This window comes from Cricetulus griseus, chromosome 3 (genome assembly GCF_003668045.3).
Source record: "Cricetulus griseus strain 17A/GY chromosome 3, alternate assembly CriGri-PICRH-1.0, whole genome shotgun sequence".
NCBI lineage: Eukaryota > Metazoa > Chordata > Mammalia > Rodentia > Cricetidae > Cricetulus > Cricetulus griseus.
In genome coordinates, this window is record NC_048596.1 from 65,810,737 (window position 1) to 65,830,492 (window position 19,756).

Sequence of the window (19,756 nt, forward strand, 5' to 3'; positions counted from 1 at the left end):
CCACACACACCCCCAACAGTGGTGGTGGAGAATATACCAGGGATTGATTTCGATTTCTCACAAGCAAACATGAAGTGGATGACAAGGATGCAGACCCTCAAGGGTGGTAGAGCAGCAGCAGATGAAGAGACAGGTGTCATCAGAGACAGAAGGCCCTTCATCCTTCACATGGCTGCCTCACCAGGACTCCCATGGGTGACTCCGGTTTAGCGCACTTACCAGCTGTGAACAGCCCACTAGCAAAGGTGTTTTATGTGCAGCTTGACTTTCGGCCATTTTTCTACTGTTCATCCATTCTCCCTGGTAGTTATTGGGAAAAGTCACACTCAATTTCCTCCTGAATTTTCCAGAGCCTCACACAGCTTTCTGGTGTTTAATGGATAAGGATCAATGGTGTGGAAGAGGCTATGGCTTTGCTTGAGGTGCAGATGGACCAAGTGGCCCAGGACCAGTAGGAGGCCTTCTTGCTCAATGAGCATCCTTCTAGTTCTCAAATCTGAATAAGGGACCATTTGCATGTGTGAAGTAGATCTACCCATGTCCACCTGTGTGACGGGATCAAGGAAGGTTTTTGTTATTTATCCATTCTCTGGGAAGTCTGATGCTAGTCATGAATCCCTTGAGTCCAACTCTGCCTTTGTCTGTGTACATCAGGGTACAGAGTGGCCTGTGTCACATAGTAGGCTTGTTAGTGGAAAAACTTCCCTGTGATCCTACAGGCTAAAGCACAATAGCATTGTTATTGGCCCTAATACCTTAACAAAAAATAATTCCTTTTAATAGCACCAAATCACAAAGAACCCAAGAGACTTGAATACTCCACACAGGTTTGGTCTGATGAGACAGACTCTGGCTCACCCTGAGAATTTGCAAAGCCTGAGTGTGAACTTACGGCAGGATTCCACAAGGCTTACCCACAACCTTCAAAAAGGGAACGTCACAGGATGTGAAAACGTCACCCTACTTAGAAATAAAATTCAACCATCTCACCAAAAATGGAAACACATCTCTGAACTCCTATTTACAGCTCACAAGATGATACAGGCTGCATGTGGTTTGTTCTCCTTCCCACCCCACCCCCAAGTTTGGCACAAGGTAAAGTGTGAACTTCATCAACGAGATCTTATTTTATAAGAAGAGACAGAACTCTAGTTGAAAATAGTCACAGCTCCACACACCATCCAGGCCATAAATTACATATAAAGTCTTTGTTAATGGCAGACAGGGTCTGGGCTGCAGAGGTTCAGAGTCACAGCCACCTGGGCTAGGAACAGCACCCATCCTCTAAATTTTCCCAATAATGTGGCTGCTATTTTCAACTCTTGTCCTCCACACAGAAGCCTGGTAATTTTCAGTGAAGTACTCGGATTAAGGGCTTTATTGAAAATTACTAGGCCTCAGCCAAACACAATAAGACAGACAATTTGGAGCAGCTTCAGAAAAGAGCACTCGCCTCCCGGATAGAACTGAACAGAGGGTTTTGAAGGGAGAGGCCCAGGTGGGGGTAAAAATGGAGCGGGGAAGGAGTCTTCAGTAATTGTTGGGCCAAGGAAAGAAGAAATGTTGGAGAATGAGAACGAGAGTGAATGGAAATGACATTTTGTGGAGAGAAAGGAAAAGATTAAGATGCCAAGAGCTAGGCTGAGAGTCATTCAAAACTTTAAAGAACTGAAGAAAAGGAAAAATAGAGAAATGAGTTTGTATGGGAGAAACATAGAATGCTAACAGGTCATAATTTACTGGCCAGAGTGCCCAATATAAAAGGGTAAACACTCCTGTTGACCTTGCTGGTGTCATGGTGCAAGGTAGAGAGAAGCTGTCCTAGAATTTGATTCCAGTCACAGCCCAGCCTGATGGCCAAAGCCCCCTCACATAGGATGCAGCTGTGCATGCGAGAATGAGGCCTTCCTCCTGGCACACCAGCAACACAGGTCATACTGCTTGGATGCTTCAGGCCCAACTTTCCAGGGTTACCACCCAAAGCCTCAACAGTATATAGCTCAAGGGTTTACACCATGTTCTTATAGTAAGCACAGAGTGAAGATTCCCTTAAGTGCAAGGAAAAACAAACCAAAGGTGTCAAACTATATGGGGCTATCTATGCTTGAACCATAGTCTGGTGAGACTGTGGTAACATTTAGCTTCAATCTTATCACCCTATTAAAAATAATTTTAAAGTATTTTTATTATATTTTATCTATTATAAGTATACATACATATGCATACAAATGAGTAACTGTAATAAAAATTTTAAATGCATTTCTAAGTGCAAGATCAACAAAGCTTGAGGTTTAAATGGTTATATGCATGCATGCACACATGCTCAAACATGAGCATGGCTGAATCTGGGCCATGAGTGCAGTTGGCAAATCTCATCTGTGTCAGGTCCTCCCCTGTGCTTGTCTGCTCACCTACCCAATAAGCTTCTGCCACCACTCAGACTGAAGGTGGCTGCTTTTATCAGACAAATAAGACTCTGTATAGAAATGGCCAGCCCTTCTCTTGCAAGGACCCACCTTTGTCCCATTAGCAACCTTTTCTGTGAGTGAATGTGGGGCTGGGTGCAATGCCAGCACCAAGTTATTATAAGACTCAGGATGGAGGAGAATGCTAACAGCATGCAGAGCTAGGACACTTGTGGAGGGACTGATGGGGCAGAGCTGATTCTGACAGGGTGTCAGGTGTGGGGAAGAATGGTTATGTATTTGAGCCCTCCTTCAGACTCAGTGGTTGGCACAAGAAACAAGATCATGCAATTGCATGAGGAATTTTATGGAATACCTAAGTGAGAGAGCCTCTTCAATCCCAAGGTGTTTGCTGTTCCATCAGTGGCCAGAGGGGACTCTGTTGTGAAAAAGTGACTATGTTGACACTCAGAGTACTGGGATGTCTGGCAGGGGGATAATGACAACTCTGTACTTACTGCCCGGTTTTGCAATAAATCTAAACTACTCTAAAAACACACTTGGGACAGTGACATAGCTCTGTGGGTGGAGGCCCTTGCTGTCAAACTTAAGGACAAGAGTTTCATTGACCCTGGAACCCACACGGTGGTAGCAGAGAACCACTCCTACAAATTGTCCTCTGGTCTCCATAGGCTGGTGGTTAGTTACATCAGGTTGGCCTATGGGCATGTCTGTGAGGCTTTGCCTTTGTTGGGGTGGGAAGCCCCAGGCTAAATGTGTCAGGCCAGATAAAAGTACATGGAAAAAAGAAAGCTTTGCTTTTTTGTCCCATTGATCTTGAATCTCATTGGTGAGCTCATCTACCCTATTGCTGCTGCTGCTGCTGCTGCTGCTGCTGGCTGCTGCTGCTGCTGCTGCTGATCTAGCTTCTCTGGGCTTCTACTCTGGACTGAACATCAGTAGTTCTTCAGGCATCCAGCCTCATTTGCTGAATAACTCCTGGGCTCTCAGCCTCTCTGGTATGAGAATGTCATTGTTGGACTATTCTGAACACACCCTGAAGCCAATCTAATAACCCCCTACTAGTATACTGATGGAGTATGTCCTTCTGTATGCTGTGAATATATGTTTCTCTTATTGGTTGATGAATAAAGCTGTTTCAGCCAATGGACAGGCAGGATTTAGCCAGGTGGGAAATCCAAATAGGGATAGAGAAAGGTAGAGGGTGGAGTCAGGGAGATGTCATGTAGCTACTGAGGAAACAAGAGACTCAGGGATCACCTGTAAGCCAAGACCACGTGGAGATACACAGCTTAATAGAAGTGGGTTAATAATTAAGAGAGAGCTAGCCAGTAAGAAGCCTGAGCCATCGGCCAAACAGTTTATCATTAATATAAGCCTCTGTGTGTTTATTTGGGACTATACAGCTGCGGGACCTGGTGGGACAGAAGAGTCAAAAGTATACATTTATTCTTTTGCCACCAATGCCCGGCTTGGTTTTTGTTTTTGAATGCAAACATTTCACCACCCATATCATCTCCCTAGTCCTGGTATTCAGTTTTTTAGCTTCTAGTCACAGTGCCTGCATCAGCCTGTCCTTTTTTCTTAGCCTCTGGCTTGACCTTGTTTTCTGCAGGGTCAGTGTGTACCCCAGCTTACACAACCACCCAAGTTCCCTAATAGTAACAACAGTTGTTTCAGAATTACAGATATTGGGGTACAAAAGAATAAAAAACCTCTTATTCTAGTGCATGCTATGTTTTCTTTTCACACCCTTCTGACATAAATGTTAGTTTATATATGGAGTCTTTTCCATTTTCTTGACACATTGTCTTCCTATGCAGCACAGAACTCAAACCCTGGATCCTCTAGCCCCCACCTACCAAGTACTGAGATAACAGGCATGCACGACCAAGTGCAGTCCATTTTCTAGTTATTTTTAAAAACATTTTTAATGATTTACTTATTCTTATGTGCATTGATGTTTTGCTTATTCGTATGTCTATATGAGGTTGTCAGATCCCCGTGAACTGGAGTTATACAGTTGTGAGCTGCCATGTGGTCCTCAGGAAGAGCAGCCAGTGCTCTTAACCACTGAGCCACCTCCCCAGCACCTGCCATTTTACAATTCTTTCAGACAGTTTTCAGTTTTTCAAGTACTCTAAAGTGTAGAAAATATATACTGATAGGTACACATGTGGTTCTGACTGCTTGCCATGGACCCAAAGGACTTGTAGTAAACTTTGATCTCTCATCAGGGCTGGATGGAGGTATTCTATGGCTTGTATGTGACCTTAACTGTTCTACTTGTGACTTTAGAAAACATGAAATTTATTTGAGTAATATCTAATATACTTAAAATAACATTCAATGAGTAGTAAATCTAAAGAATTAAAATAAATCTAAAAAAATTAATGAAATACATTATGTTTGTATTTTTGTGCCAGGCCTGCTATAACAAAGCCATGATTTGTTGCTACATGCTTAGGGCAACAGAAATTCATTTTCTCATAGTACTAGGGACTCAAAGTCCAAGACCAAGGCTTCCTTCTGTGTGTGTCTTCTATGGTTGTCCTTCTGTGGATACTGAGTCCCAGTCTTCTGCTTTGATGAGGATGGCAGGCTGATTGGACTAGCATTTATCCCAATTTGCCTTCATTAGCACTTAGAGGACACTGTTTGCAATACACTCACACTCTAAGCTCCCAGGGATGGTTTTTACATACAAATTTTGGGAGGATATAATCTAGCCTATAAGAACACATTTTATTTACAGTGTTTTAGGCGAGATGGATCATTTGGTAAAGTACTTGCCACAAAAGCCTGAAGACCTGAGTCAGATTTCTAGAACTCATACACCCCTCCCTCAACAAAACAAAATTGGATGTGGTGCTGTGTACATGTAATCCTAGGACTGGGGAACCCGAGATAGGTGGAACCTTGGTACTTACTGGGCAGCCAGTCAAATCACACTGGGGAGCTCTAGTTTAGTGAGAGACCCTGTTCCAAAAAACATGATGGACTGCCTCCTCTAAGGAATCATACTCAAGGCTGACCTTTGACTGTTTTACACATGGCACATATGTGCATGTATACACTCATAAAAAGTAAGACTTAGAGATACAACATGAACTGCATACTGATGACACTGGCTACACTGAAATGTCCCATGGCCCAGATGTGCCCTGTCACTGAGTCCCAGACAGCACAGATAGAGTCCTACCCAATTCAATGTTTACAAGTTGTTTTCTCTTTTTGGTGTCAACCTTCTCTGAGGGGCCTCTTCTTGACCACAACCCTCCTTCATGTTCCCAATGGATACATTCCAGGCTGACTATCACCTGTGATTCACTTGGGACTATTTTATAAGTTTAGCCAAGGGTGAGGGTGGAAAGGTATGCTTCTGGTCCTCACAAACAATAAAATCCTTAGTCATCAGCAACGGTCACTAGTCTTATTCTATTCCTTTTAGGTAAGGCGTCCTAGTTTGCTTTCTATTACTGTGATAAACACCATGGCCAAAAGTAACTTGGGGAGGAAAGGTTTCAATTCATCCTATGGTTTGTAGCCCACCATCCAGGGAAGTCAGGGCAGGAACTCAAGGCAGAAACCTGGAGGCAGGAACTGAAGCAGAGGGCATGGAGGAGTGCTGCTTACTGGCTTGCTCAGTTTGCTTTTTTATACAGTCCAGGGTTGGCTGCACCCACAGTGGGCTAGACCCTTCCACATCAATCATCAATCAGGAAAATTCACCACAGGTTTGCCTACAGCCCGATCTTAGGGAGACATTTTCTCAATTAAGATGTTCTCTTTTCAGATGAGACTAGCTTGTGTCAAACTGACAAAAATAAAACAACACAACAAAAACAATCAGGACAATGGGTATGAAGAGTGTCCCTTCTAAATGACCACCATGCATTGCAATCTGTAGCTCAAACTTGTTTCCCAAATGAAAGTGAGTCAAAATCTTGAGTAGTGTGTCAAACTGTCAGTATCTGCTGTGGCCTCCCCAAGCTCCTGCCCTCACAGGACACTGGGACCCATTCTGTAGCACTTTTCCTATGTAGACCTCCCAAGATCCCTCAGATGGAAGAAAGATACTCAACCTCAGAGAAACCAGATGAACACCAGAGCCTAGTTCTCTTAGGTAGCAGCTCTTGATCCTATCTCTAGCTTTGGGGAGCCACACCATTGGATAATAGGCAAGGTAATACCAAATGGGCAAAGTATAGGGCTGGTGAAATGGCTCAGTGGGTGAAGTGCTTTTTGAACAAGCACAGAGACCTGTGTTTGGACACCTACCAGTCACATAAAAAGTTAGGTGTTGCAGTGTGCATCTGTAACCCTCATACTGGGGAGACAGAGACAGGTAGACTCCAGAGGGCTTCCTGGCTACCCAGTCTAGCCAATTATAGAGCTCCAGATTCATGGAGGCACCCCATCTCAAAAGAAATTAGGTAGACAGTAATAGAGGAGAACATCCCTGAGGGCTTCTACATATACCCCATATGGATAAGTACAACCACATGTATATGTGTGGGCGCGCGCACGCACACACACACACACACACACACACACACACACACACACACACACTGCTTTATGTGCCATGAGCACCCTTACCTAAAACTCACCTTCCTGATCAAATGCTGTGGTGCATGGTGGGAGCAGGTCCCCCTCATGCTATCTTGTCCTCATGCCCAGCCCTGGAAGGTCTATATGGCCATGCGATTTGCCTCAGCAGATAACAATGGCAGAAGCAGTTCAGGGAGACTCTTCCTCCTATTATTCCTGGCCTTAGTGGCTTGGAGGATGGCCACATAGTCTGAGCAGAAGTGGACCAGTGTTGCTGGGAGCTCTGGAAAGTTCCAGACTAAAAGTCCAGAATATTCCTGGTCCATCCCAGCCTACAGAAAAGATAATGACTTCCTAGAACACATCCTGCCTGCTGATTGTGAAGATGAACCCTTCGCTGCCAGCAAATTACCCAGGCACTTCTCACCCTACGCACTGGAATTCTCTCCAGCACCTGCATTGGAGTTTCATGTGGATGGGCGGCTTGGCTCCTTTTTAACATTCTGGTGGAATGTCACAAGCACTCAGAAATGGCTTTCCAATCTTGTTGTTTTATCAATACAACTGGAATGGCAGCTGGGAACACAGCCCTTCCAAGCTCACTCTGACTCAAGGTCAGCCAATGGAATACATCACCATGGTCTTCTTTCGGTTTCCACAACAAAGGGACATCTGAGGACAGTCCTTCTAACAGCTTTCCTTTTTTGTCTATACTGCTTTTTAAGCCAGGCTTTTCAACCTTAGCACTATTGACATTCTAGGCTGGATGTTCTCTGTGTTTGGGACACCCTGTGCATTATGGGAAGCTCAGCTCCACATGATCAGACTCAGCTACGAGATTTCTAGTGACACTGGTTCTCACTCATGACAGCAGGTGTCCTTGCAGATTGCAGTTGGATACCAATATTCTAAACTGATTGCATTCTTTTTTGCCCCTTCATGTGAGTTTTCTTTTTAAGATGAACTATGGTTGTATAGAAAAAGTTATTAAGTTATCTTTCATTAAATCAAAACAAATAAACAAAAACCAAAATAAGACTCCCTGTCTTCTGTCTGTCATTGCTGAAGGCCAATGTTCCTATTGAAAATGAACCATTCTCATGGCAGGAAGTGCTGAGAAATGCTGAGCGTTCATTTGTTTGGTCATCTAGCCTCCACTTGGTAAACAGCAGCAGCAGCCACTGTTCTGAACATTAGGCATGCTGGGAGAACAAACAAGTGAAGCTTCTGTTTCTAGTGCTCATAGCCTCTTTGGTGAGTCACTACAGAAGCATCGTGCCTATAAACCTCATATAGCAAATTAAAATAAGCACTCCAATGGAAGATAGAGGGTAGCTTCAGAATGAGGAAGAGGTGACATTTAGGCTGAGATGGAAAGGAAAGCGCTGTGGGGTGAGCAATAGATAGCTATTTGGCAGAACAGGGAGATTGGTATATTCCAGACTCCAACAAGTGTGATTAGAACACGTAGTAAGGTGCAGGTTGGAAGAGAGGAAGATGGAGCCAGAGAAACTGCAGGGTTTAAGGCCCTTCAGAGCTATGCTGCTCAAAGACAGCCAGGTTATGGCTACCCATGGATCGGTTATGGCTTCCTGTGGCGGCACATGCTCCTCAGACATAGTAGACCCTTGGCTCTCTGACCTGTGCCTCAGAGCACCTGGCTACCCCTCCCCAGCACACCACAAAGCCACAGCTTCAGGCTGAACCTGCTATGTTTCTCTACCAATTTGCTGAGAAACGAAATGCACTTAGTCAAGCAAAGGGAATATGAGTAGAAGCCCAATGGGGAAAGCTTCCCATGTCAACATTCTGCTCTACCATGGGGGCCTGGGTGGGGAATTTGGACTTTTCCCAGTGGTAAGAATGACAGGTGGCATAGGCTTGTCATCCTTGTTGCCTAGAACACTTAGGCAAGAGGATCACAAATTCAAATTCAGACTCGGAAACCTAGATGATATTTTGAAATAAAAAGGTTAATGGAAGGGATGGATATGTACCTCAGTGGCAAAGCACTTGCTTAGCATGTGTGAGGCCAGAGGTTCAGTTCTCAGCATCACACACACACACACACACATGAGTGTTCGCACAAAGAGAAAACACACTAGTACTTCAGATACAGAGAAAATCCTGAGCTTGTGCTCACAGAGAGTCTACTACATGGTCACTTTTAATAGGGTTTGATTCTTGTGAATGACACTAAAGGGCAGTGTCCATCTGTGCAATACAGGTGCTGCTGTAGGTAGAAATGCTTTTCCAGAAAGACACTTACAGTCCTAAGCCTTGGTATCTGTGAGAGCTTCATGTGGAAATAGGCATTTTAGACATAGTTCAGTTCTGTGAACCAGGGTGGGCTCCCTGCTAGGCCAGTGCCTGGTGTCCTCACAGGAGAAGGAATGTAGACACAGACACACCGTGAGCACAGGGAGGACCACAACTTGTACCAGCAACTGCCCACCATACCTGCCATAAGCCACAGACATAAAGCATGTAGTCCTTGGAGGCCTTCAGAGAGAGCATGAGCTCCCATACACCTGGATTCCAGGCTAAGAGCTCCAGGCATTGAAGGTGATATGCTTATACTGTTCAAAGCGGTCTTTCACGACAGTCATAGGAAACAAAACACAAGTTCCTTTTGGGATCCTACCTTGATATGACTAAACAATTCAATGGAACCCCAGAAGGAGCTTGAAAGTCATCTGGGATTTTATGAATTTTTTAAGCCAGAGTGGATAATTTTTATATAATGACTACACATCTGGCTACAAGGACAGTGACAAAGTGTATGATGGCTGATTAAATTGATGACAACTTTCCCTTTAGCAGAAGTCAACTGAATATATCATTTTGCTTAAGCCAATTGATCTTCAAACTGCCAAGTTGGAACATAGCCTGTCTCATCACAGGGTTAATTTTTCAGTGACAACAGAAATATACAAGATTCCAAAGGCACACACTAGCTAAGCACACAGTTATGTCCAAGCCGCTCTCCCAAACCTGGTTCCCCAAGTAAGAGCTATCGAAAGTCGGATGTCTTCAGGCCTTACTATCCACAAAGCATCTAAAAAAGCTATTGATTTTTTTTAAAATAAAAAGGTTTCTTATAAGTACAAGCTAGAGGAACACGTATAAAGTACTTCTGCACACAATATGTAACACATTTCTGGTTCTGCAAACATCGTATGTTAAGAAATGTGCTTCTAGGGCTACAGGAGGCACCTGTGAGAAAGACACCAAGGGACAGTATGTGTCTTACCTTGCCTTTGTCAAAGTAGTGGATAATTTCTTGGTAGAGTTGCTCTTTCAGCTGTCCTTGTGTTGTTGCCTGAAATCCGTCCCGCTGTGTGAGATGGGCTGCACACACATCCTCTGACCACTGAGGGAAAAAACAACAAATGAACAATGCTGAGGCAGGGGCAAGTTCAGCAATATCATTGAGCAACAAGCTAGGTATTGAGTATGTGTATGAGACTGTGAGTCCAAGGATCTGGTGTTGCTGTCGTTAGACTGCCAAGGCCTGGAAATGCCAGGGGTACAACCTGTCTCTGGAGGGCCCAAGAAGGACAGATGGGAAGGCAGAGACAGACATGCCTAGTAGAAAATCCCTGAGGAGCATGGGCTCCCAAGCTTGCAGGCAGCTTCATAGCCTCTGATAGCCAGAGGTGTAGTATAAGCAGGTGGCTGGTGACTGTCTTCAGTGCGTAACTAGGGCTCATTTTCCTTGGTCAGAAGTCACTCAAGACCTTAACAGGCAATACAGGTCATCCAGAAAGGAAGTCCATAGGCTACCAAGATCCTTAGGGAGGGAGAGGTACCTATGCATGGCCAGCTGTGGGCCTGCTGTCTGGCATTGGCTGCATCAGAGATTGTGGAAATGCTGGCCAGTTTTTGTGTGAAATGAAGAGGTACCAGAGTGGAGACTAAGGCCATTTGACAGGCAAACCATGTGAACTCCTCTGTATTAGCTTAACAAACCAACATGGTTCGTATGAGCTTCAGTAACAATGAGCATCTGCTTCTTGAGGTCCTTCTGTGTGCCTATGGGTCAAAGATGGTTCAGGAGCCTCACTCCCAAAGGAGCTCTGAGCCAACCAAAGACTGTGATCATACAAGTGCATCATGAGATATAATAACCCTGAAGAAGATTCCATATAAGCGTAGGAGGAGAGACTTTGCATGGGGTGGCCTGGGAGGCTCAGATTACCTGTAACATGCAATGTGATCTTGTGTTAAGACAGGACAGTGAGGGTATTACAAAGAAGCAATTGACTACCAGGTCATAGTTTCCAAACAAATGTGGGTGGGAGTGTGTGGGATGTCCCAGTGAACTCAGTGCTATAGTTAAACCATGGGACCAGCTATGGTGACACTTGTTAGGAGCATGACAGTCAAAGGGAACAGGGCAAGGAGTGGCGACCTGGGTGGTGCTGTGACATAGGACAAAGGGCCATATGAACTGGCATGGTGACATGGGGAGTGAGGCTCCAGTGAAACTGGTGAAATGCCGATGGATGTTTGCTCTCTGGCACACATGCTTTCCAACACCCTGGGCTACCTTGAGCTGAATGATGCAAGCCTGAAGGACTCCCTATCCCTAGGACTGATTGGGTAGGAGCAGAAAGGCCTTTATATGGTCCACAAGATACTTAAATTAACGGTGGACCTGCAGATCCCACCTGCAATCAGAAACAAGAAACTATAACTTGAGTTGTGTTACAGTGGGCTGTTTTGGAAGTAGACTTGTGGATGTAAATGTAAAACTCTGGTAAGAGTCAGAAGGTTCAGGCTTATTTTATGATTTCAGATCATAAAAGTAACATATTGAATAGGGACGGGCACTTCCCACTTAAGGGTAGAAATGAATAAATTCACTGCTAAGCTAAATACTCATGCTTTTAATCATCCTTATTTTTTAATAAAAAAATAGTAAAAAGGAGGACTACATTTAAGAATCTTTTAGTTAACAGACACAACAATATAGACCATCTTGTTTAGTCTGTTGATTAACCAGTATGGATTCACATTGATAACAATACCAAACATACTTAGGGAAAAAAAATAACAAAATGTAATAGTATAAAAATATGGAGGCAGATCATGTTGCATTTACCACTTAATTGGCAAATTTGGAGCTCAGTGGAAGAGATAATGCAATTGAGCCTATTGATCAAGGCAGTGGAACAAGCTATCACACAGCCTGTGACAAACCCATCTGTACTCAATATATCCAAAGATTAAGCAAATGGTATGCATATATATATATATATATATATATATATATATATATATATATGTTTTACATTCATTCAGACTTGCAAAGTTTGTGTTTTAAGAGTGTGAGCAGTCTGGCAAGCTGTTTTAATTTCCCTGGTGTGAAAACAAGATCTTCACATTTTGAAAAAAAAAAAAAAACCTTTCCTGACATTTGGGTTTCTAATAAATACAGACATTGGACTTTATCAAGGAAATGGCTGCTTCCAGAGTCATGCCCTGAAAACTCTTATCTTCAAAATGCTATTCCTTAGGAGAGCATTAGAGGGCCACATAACAGGAGGGGTCCTTAGGATCCATCCTCCAGGATTATGGAGGAGAAGCCAGAGTTAGCCAGCTCTTTGTGTGTGTGTGTGTGTGTGTGTGTGTGTGTGCAGATTTCAGGATGAGGGAAGAGGCTGAAGGAGTCTGTCTGGGGTTTAACTCTGTAATACTATCCTCCTTGACTCCCATGGCCCAACAGGCATCTCCTGATGCACATTTAAATGTAATTTTCTCTTGTGGGTTTATCTCTCACTATACTTTTGGTGTTTGGTGCTGGGAGCAGGGGGCTAGCCTAGATTTGGAAACAAGATTCCTCAACTGAGCACTCTAATGTTTCTTGTTTGTCTAGTACAGAATTTCCTGATCTTTATGGACAGATGCCATGAGGAAGATAATCAAAATACTTGCTGAGATTCTGAAATATAAAACTTGAAGTTGCATAGAAGTTTCTCCATCTATTCACATGTCAACCCACAGCCACTATCTACCATCTACCCATGCATCTTCACAGCTTCCATCCCTCCATCTATCCATTCATCCATCCATCCATCCATCCATCAATCCTTCTCCCATCCATCATCCAACACCCAACCATCCTACATCTGCCCTCTCTCTTTCTCCATTTATCTCCCCACATCCATCCATCCATCTGTTTACTAATTCACCCATCCATCTGTCCACCCACCTGTGCTAATTATTTTATGAAGATCTACTCAGTTTTATTAACTATTCTGTAATTGGCCATGGGAGAGAACACAGACACATCAGCACAATCAAAAGGCCAATGACTTAGAGTGAGTTGAGTAATAAAGGAATCACCCGGAGTTGAAAATTCTCAGACTACTAACCATTAGCAACACTCTTTAGAGACTCAGACAGCCAACAGAGAAACTCTCAGCCTGGCCTGCTCTGTGGGAATGTTGGGATCTGGTTCCTCCCTCTGCAATGTGAGGAGGAGGATGATTATCCTTCCTCCTGGCTGCTCTACCAGGGTCATTCCTTCTTATTGATGCTGTTCTCCATCCTTCCTCAGTCCTGTCAGCACAAGTGAGGAACTGTACAATATCTGACTCATGGTCGCTTCACAGCCCACTGAAGGTTTGCAAAATTTGACACCTTGTTAAATTGGCATTCAGCTGGGCCGAATCTGTAATCAGGGCACTTCTTGAATATTTTTTGTTTATGTCACTGACTGTAGCCAATATCCATAAACTCTCGTGCCAGTGGTTACTAAAATTTGTCACAGAAAAGGAAAATTCGGAATAAACTCAAAATTTATAAGAAGAGCTGCATAGACGTGTACTGTGATTTTTATTACCTTCAGCAGCTTTGCGTGGAGAAGCAAGGTGTAAGCTGCTTCTGTGTAGTTGTCACACTCTTTGTGCAGGTCACAGAGCTTGTATAAGTACCTGGTGAAGAAATAAGGCTACATTCTTAAAGCGTCACAAGGTAATTTGTGTTGAGGACTGCAGGTGCTAAATTCGACATTCAACAGTAACTCATGGCTATACTTTCCTTTTACTATGTTCATAATTCACAATGCCTTGAAAACTGTTGGTGTAGAAATCACTAAAAGAACTGGCAGGAATAAGTGTAATAATAATAATGCACACACATGCATATATATGTATATCATACATATATAAATAAAAGTATATATTGGCATACACATATACAAATATATAATTTTTAAGTCATCTTTGTAGGAAAAAATGAAGATACCATATAAAGGTAAGAATTTTATTTCAAGGTTCCTTATTTCTTTCATCTTTCTCAGTTTTTTTCTCAAACATTTGAAATGAGATTAAACAATCGAGATTGTGCATTTCTTTTGAGTCAAAATACACACACACACACACACACACACACACACACACACACACACCATAAAGATCCAGATCCACATGATAAAAAAACCTGTGATGACAGCAAATGAGATCAAAAGATTGTCTGTGCTGTAGGAAGAAAAGGATGCTCTTTACTATAAAGCCAGACACATCTGGATCAAAGAGGCTGGTTGTTTTCCTAAGATTATTATATTCATATGGTATGTTTTAAAAGGAAAAACAACAAAAAAAAGGTAAGAAGTAAAAAACCACACAAGCACACTCTCTCTGTAGCAGCACACAGTCAAGCTGCCTGTCACGAAGATGCCAGGCCAACCTGATTCTCAAGTGGCTTGTCACCTTGCTGATTAGTGACCACGAGATATAGCACACCACTCTAAGAAAGTGCTTTGATCTTCCAGTGATGCTTGGGATCAGACCATGGTCCTCCCCAAGCTCGACCCCAGTGGACTATGACCTCAGTATATCTTAAAAGCAAATAAAGAATCAAGTCCAGATGGCCACACAAAACATTTCTCTTGTGTGTGTGTGTGTGTGTGTGTGTGTGTGTGTGTGTGTGTGTGTGTGAGAGAGAGAGAGAGAGAGAGAGAGAGAGAAAGAGAGGCATGTGGAAATAGGGTACTAGTTAAAGTGAGAGTGAACTGCAAAATTGTATTGTCTACTTTTTAGAAAATTTATATTTTTTATTTAATAACATGACTTACCAGGAATACATTTTTTTTTTCTAAAAGGGTTGCATTTGTTGATCAATAGGCACAAACACCTTCTTAAATAACCATGGAGACTGACTTCCTAACTGGCTAAATGTTGCCCCTCTTAACCCAAACTTTACATAGGCATGGGCACACTGTATAAAGGCTGAGAGCACAGCTGAGGCTCTGCCAGATTTCACCTCAAAGTCACCATGACGTTCTACAAAAGCAGCTCTTCAAGGTACAGACCACTCCTTCACATGATTTGACACACACTGTGGTGAAAACACACACACAAAGGGTAGTGGCCTGCAGCACACAAAGGATGGTGGCCATGGTGGCACACATGTACCTTACACACATCTCATAGTAATTGCAATGCACACAGAGGATGACAGCCAGCATGACAATTACATCCCTAACATACATCTCACAGTAATTACAACACACAGAGGGTGCTGGCCAGTGTGGCACACACAGAGGGTGCCAGCCAATATGGCACATGCCTACCTTATAGAACTCACAGTAATCACAATGCAGAGGGTGCCACCAGAGTGACACACACGTACCTTATATACATCTCTTCTCTTTCAATTTCTTTGTAGAAATTCTGAAAAAGTAAGTCATAACATTGTTTTAAGAAACTGACTTCATTACATAATACAACACAGAGAACAACAAAACAAACATTGAAACTACAACTCATCAAAACAGTCCCACATTGTGAATCCATAGTTCATTTATGATTGGCACATCCCGTGGACCAAATCCATGCTGAGTAGAGTTCTCAATTCACCTGCACTCTGAGCACCTCACAGTATTCCCGACTTTTGCTTTTGTAATGACCACATCTCAAACGCTTCAGACCCTTGAGGACTAAATCTATGTGTCATTCAAAAGTCACCCATCTTCAGTAAAATCAAGGTTCTGACTGAAAACATGAACTCTTAATCATTAGACTCTCATTTAAATAAACAATCCAAAATTGTGAGTAAGGAAAGGTACCATCAAAGATGTCAGCATGCTGGCACCAACCTCTGTGAGAGACACAGAAGCATGGCGACATTCTTGTTCTCACATGTCCCTAACCGTTAGCCACATATATTAAGGTAAGGACAAGTTAATTACTTAACACTGCCACCCTTCTCTTCTACAAGGGGCTGTTGTCACTATCGTGAGCAGTGTTGAAGCAGAACATCCTGCCCTCCCCCCATCAACCCATGATGTTTCCTGGAGAAAATCCATTGTTTTAGAAAGATAGACCTTCTAAACCATAGTGAGAAAAATGGGTATTCACTTAAGAAAGGAAGAAAGGGAGGTAGGGAGGGGGGAGGGAATGCAGGCAGGCAGGCAGGCCCTCATACACAACCCTGGAGGAGAAAAGTTGGTTGGTGAATTCTATCTAGTAAGAGGCCTAGTTCTACACATTACTGTAAAATATCATCTAATTCAATGTTTATACCAAAATAACACTTCCGGTGAGCATGGCAGCACACATGTATAATACTAGCCCTTGGGAGGCTGAGGCAGGTTTGGGCCAGTGAGGACTATATAGAGAATGTCACACTAGTCTGGTGACACAGTGAAACCCTGCCTTACTCTTCCCTCCTGATAACATTTCTTCTTCATGTGGACTACTTTATATACATGAAGTCATGCATAGGACACTACAAAGGTACAAGAGTCAACTCACAGGGCCTGTAGGATGGAAGCACGAGAGCCATTTCTTTTCTGTATTAGTTTTTTTTTTTTTCATTTTCTTGAGAATTTCATACATGCATACAATGAAGCATGATCATATCCAATGACTAGTTCCCCCTTGAACTCTATCCCAAATGCCCCCCTGTTAACTCCATGTCTTCTTATTCTCTTTTGGATAACCCATTAAATCTAATTAATGCTGTCACATATGCATGGCTGAGGGGCCATCTACTGGAGCATGCAAGCTAGGCCAGTTGACACCTATTCATTCTTTTTCTTTTTCTTTCTTTCTTTTTTGTTTTTGTTTTTGTTTTTCGAGACAGGGTTTCTCTGTGGCTTTGGAGGCTGTCCTGGAACTAGCTCTTGTAGACCAGGCTGGTCTCCAACTCACAGAGATCCGCCTGCCTCTGCCTCCCGAGTGCTGGGATTAAAGGCGTGCACCACCACTGCCCAGCTTCATTTTTTTTTCTTTTAAACTTACTGATTTTTTTTATTTTTCAAGAATGAATCTCCCAGCTGGGCATTGATGGTACATACCTTTAATCCCAGCACTGGAAACAAAGGCAGGTGGATCTCTGAGTCAAGAGTAAGTACTAGGACAACCAGGGCCAACAGAAAAACCCTGCCTCGAAAACCAAACAAAACAAAGAAAGATTCTCCCTCCACTAACAGCTATCATCTGGGGATCTGGCAAATATCAACATTACAAAGACACACAGTGACCCAATAAGACAAGTTGGTTTCATAGGTCAAAAAGGACACTATTTCCAAGACACAATCTCTCTGGAAAGAAAGGATGGAAACATGTAGACAGAGCAAGCAGAGTCATGTTCCAAAGAACCTAGTTTTACCTGATGCTGTGCCTGACACTGGAGGGAGCTTTGGCTCCTATGACGCACACGGTAATGAGGATATTTTCAGCTACAAGTCAAAGACCTAACAGAGGATTCAGAGCGAGCAAACACTTCCTTCCCACCTCTCACTCACAGCATTCAGAAGTTATGATGTCACAGCAGCCTTTCTTATGCCCATCTTTTCAATTCCCTCCTACTATTTTTGGTCCCTCATAGATTGTCCCTTACAGTTCTACAGTGATCTTATCCTGTGACCCTCATTTGCCTCTCAGAGACACGGGCTGCCTCTTATCTTCGGCCCTTGCTGAAGTCTGTTATCATCTTTGGACTTCAAAACGCCTCTAGGGGTGAATATATAATAAATATATAGTAATATAACATGGAATATTATATAGTTGTATATTATATATTTCTATATATGAACTTGGCAATGAATGTTTAGAGATAGAAATTTTTAAATGTATTATTATTTTTTTGATTTTTAATCTGTGTGTGTTTGTATGAGTTTGTGCAACAGTGGAATGTGTTCTTAGCTGCTCAGCCAATCTCTCCAGATCCTAGAGATGGGAGTCCCATCGGTAACATTCTAGCTTCTTTTCCCTCACTCTCACACATTTACATTCCACAGAGATGTGCTCAAACCGGGCAGGATCCATCCCATCATCCCTGGGGATGGTGAGAGACTAATGTTTCACTTTTCAGGCAATGACACAGGCTGCTTCCTGGTGAGGAAGTTAATCACCTTGGGAATTCTGGGTGGCTCCGAACAGACAATAGCAACAGCAGGTGGGCACTGAGTGAGCCTCCAACTTCAGAAACATGGCTGCAGGTGTCTTTCCAAAGGCCTGTTTCCCAACTGTGGCCACTGGGATAAGATGCCAAGCTGAGCTTGATGCCATCTCTCTACCAGGTGTTATGTCCCCCTAAGCTTAAAAAACACACTGAGAGCTTAGTCATTTGTGTTGGAAGCCTAATGAGAATTTAGTAATACTTCTTCCTTCTAGATGCTAAGCAGTCTCCCAGACTCCCTTAAGGATCACAGTGCACACTCACGCGACAATCACATCCAGGGACTGATTGTGAAAAGGTCTCTATATTTTTTTCCACAGGGAAATGCCAGTCCATTCATGTCAGCCTCACTAGGCTCATCACTTGGGGAAGAGGTAAGGACACACAAAGATGCTGAAAGCAGGGTCAGCTGCTCCCCTGTGCCTACAGGCAAAGGCCATCTTAGCAGGCAGTCTACATGAATATAAAGAGCCAGATGGACAGACCTCAGGAACAGACATCATACACATAGGAGCCATGTGCAGGCCTATTAACCTGCTTAGATTTCTTTTTGAGAAACTTTTAACTGTACTAATTCTTCTGTTTTTTTTGTTTGTTTGTTTTGTTTTGTTTTTTTGATTCTTTGAGAATTGTTTACAATGTATCTTGATTATCCACGCTCTTCACTCCTCCCAGATCCACTCTTTCCCTACCTTCCCAGTTTTGTGTCTACGATTGTTTTAAACCTACCAGGTCTCATTTGTATTGCTCAGCCAATCCTGGGCATGTGGCTATCTACTGGAGTGTGGTTGACTTGTAGGCACCAAACTCTTACAGGATCACAGATAGTGACAGACTACAATGTTTTCTGGAAGTAAAAGGGCAGTTGCTCATATGAACTCACAGCAACTGTGACAGCATGCACGTGGCCTGCACAAACTCTACCCAGACTCAGTCCCAGCATGGAGAGAGGAGGTAGGCACGAATTCTCTGCCCTAGCTGAGGAGCTGTTGGCAACTGACAACTGCTGGAAAAGGGACAATCAGCCAGTTTTCTTTAAGGGTGTAGCATCAACTTAGACTTTGAAGCTCACTAAATTCTTCCCCAACCATGTCCCCGTTTGAGGAACTATCCAAGGCATATTTCACTATGTGAAGGTGCCTAAGTTTCCAGAATTTCTTTCTGATTCTTGGGTGTTTTGCATGTATCATCTATCTGTTCTTACATATTGCCATCTTTCCCATTAGAGTCCTCAGTTGTTTTAATCTTTTTTTGTATGTGCATGTATGCATGAATTCATATGTATGTGGACACCTGTGTATGCACATGTAAAGAGGCTAGAGGACAACCTTGGGTGTTGTTCTGTAGATATCAGCCATCTT

General features: G+C 43.1%; 1 protein-coding gene across 2 annotated transcripts in view; it reads right to left on the minus strand.

Moving 5' to 3' along the window:
- LOC100773370 (dedicator of cytokinesis protein 1) overlaps positions 1 to 19,756 on the minus strand; it is a 495,025-nt gene that overhangs the window by 45,430 nt on the left and 429,839 nt on the right. For both annotated transcript variants that reach the window (XM_027409107.2, XM_027409106.2), the window contains exons 36-38: positions 15,621 to 15,661; positions 13,831 to 13,921; positions 10,234 to 10,353 (exon numbers count right to left, since the gene is read on the minus strand). In XM_027409107.2, coding sequence (XP_027264908.1) covers positions 10,234 to 10,353; positions 13,831 to 13,921; positions 15,621 to 15,661 — 252 coding nt within the window. The remainder of the gene's footprint in view (positions 1 to 10,233; positions 10,354 to 13,830; positions 13,922 to 15,620; positions 15,662 to 19,756) is intronic.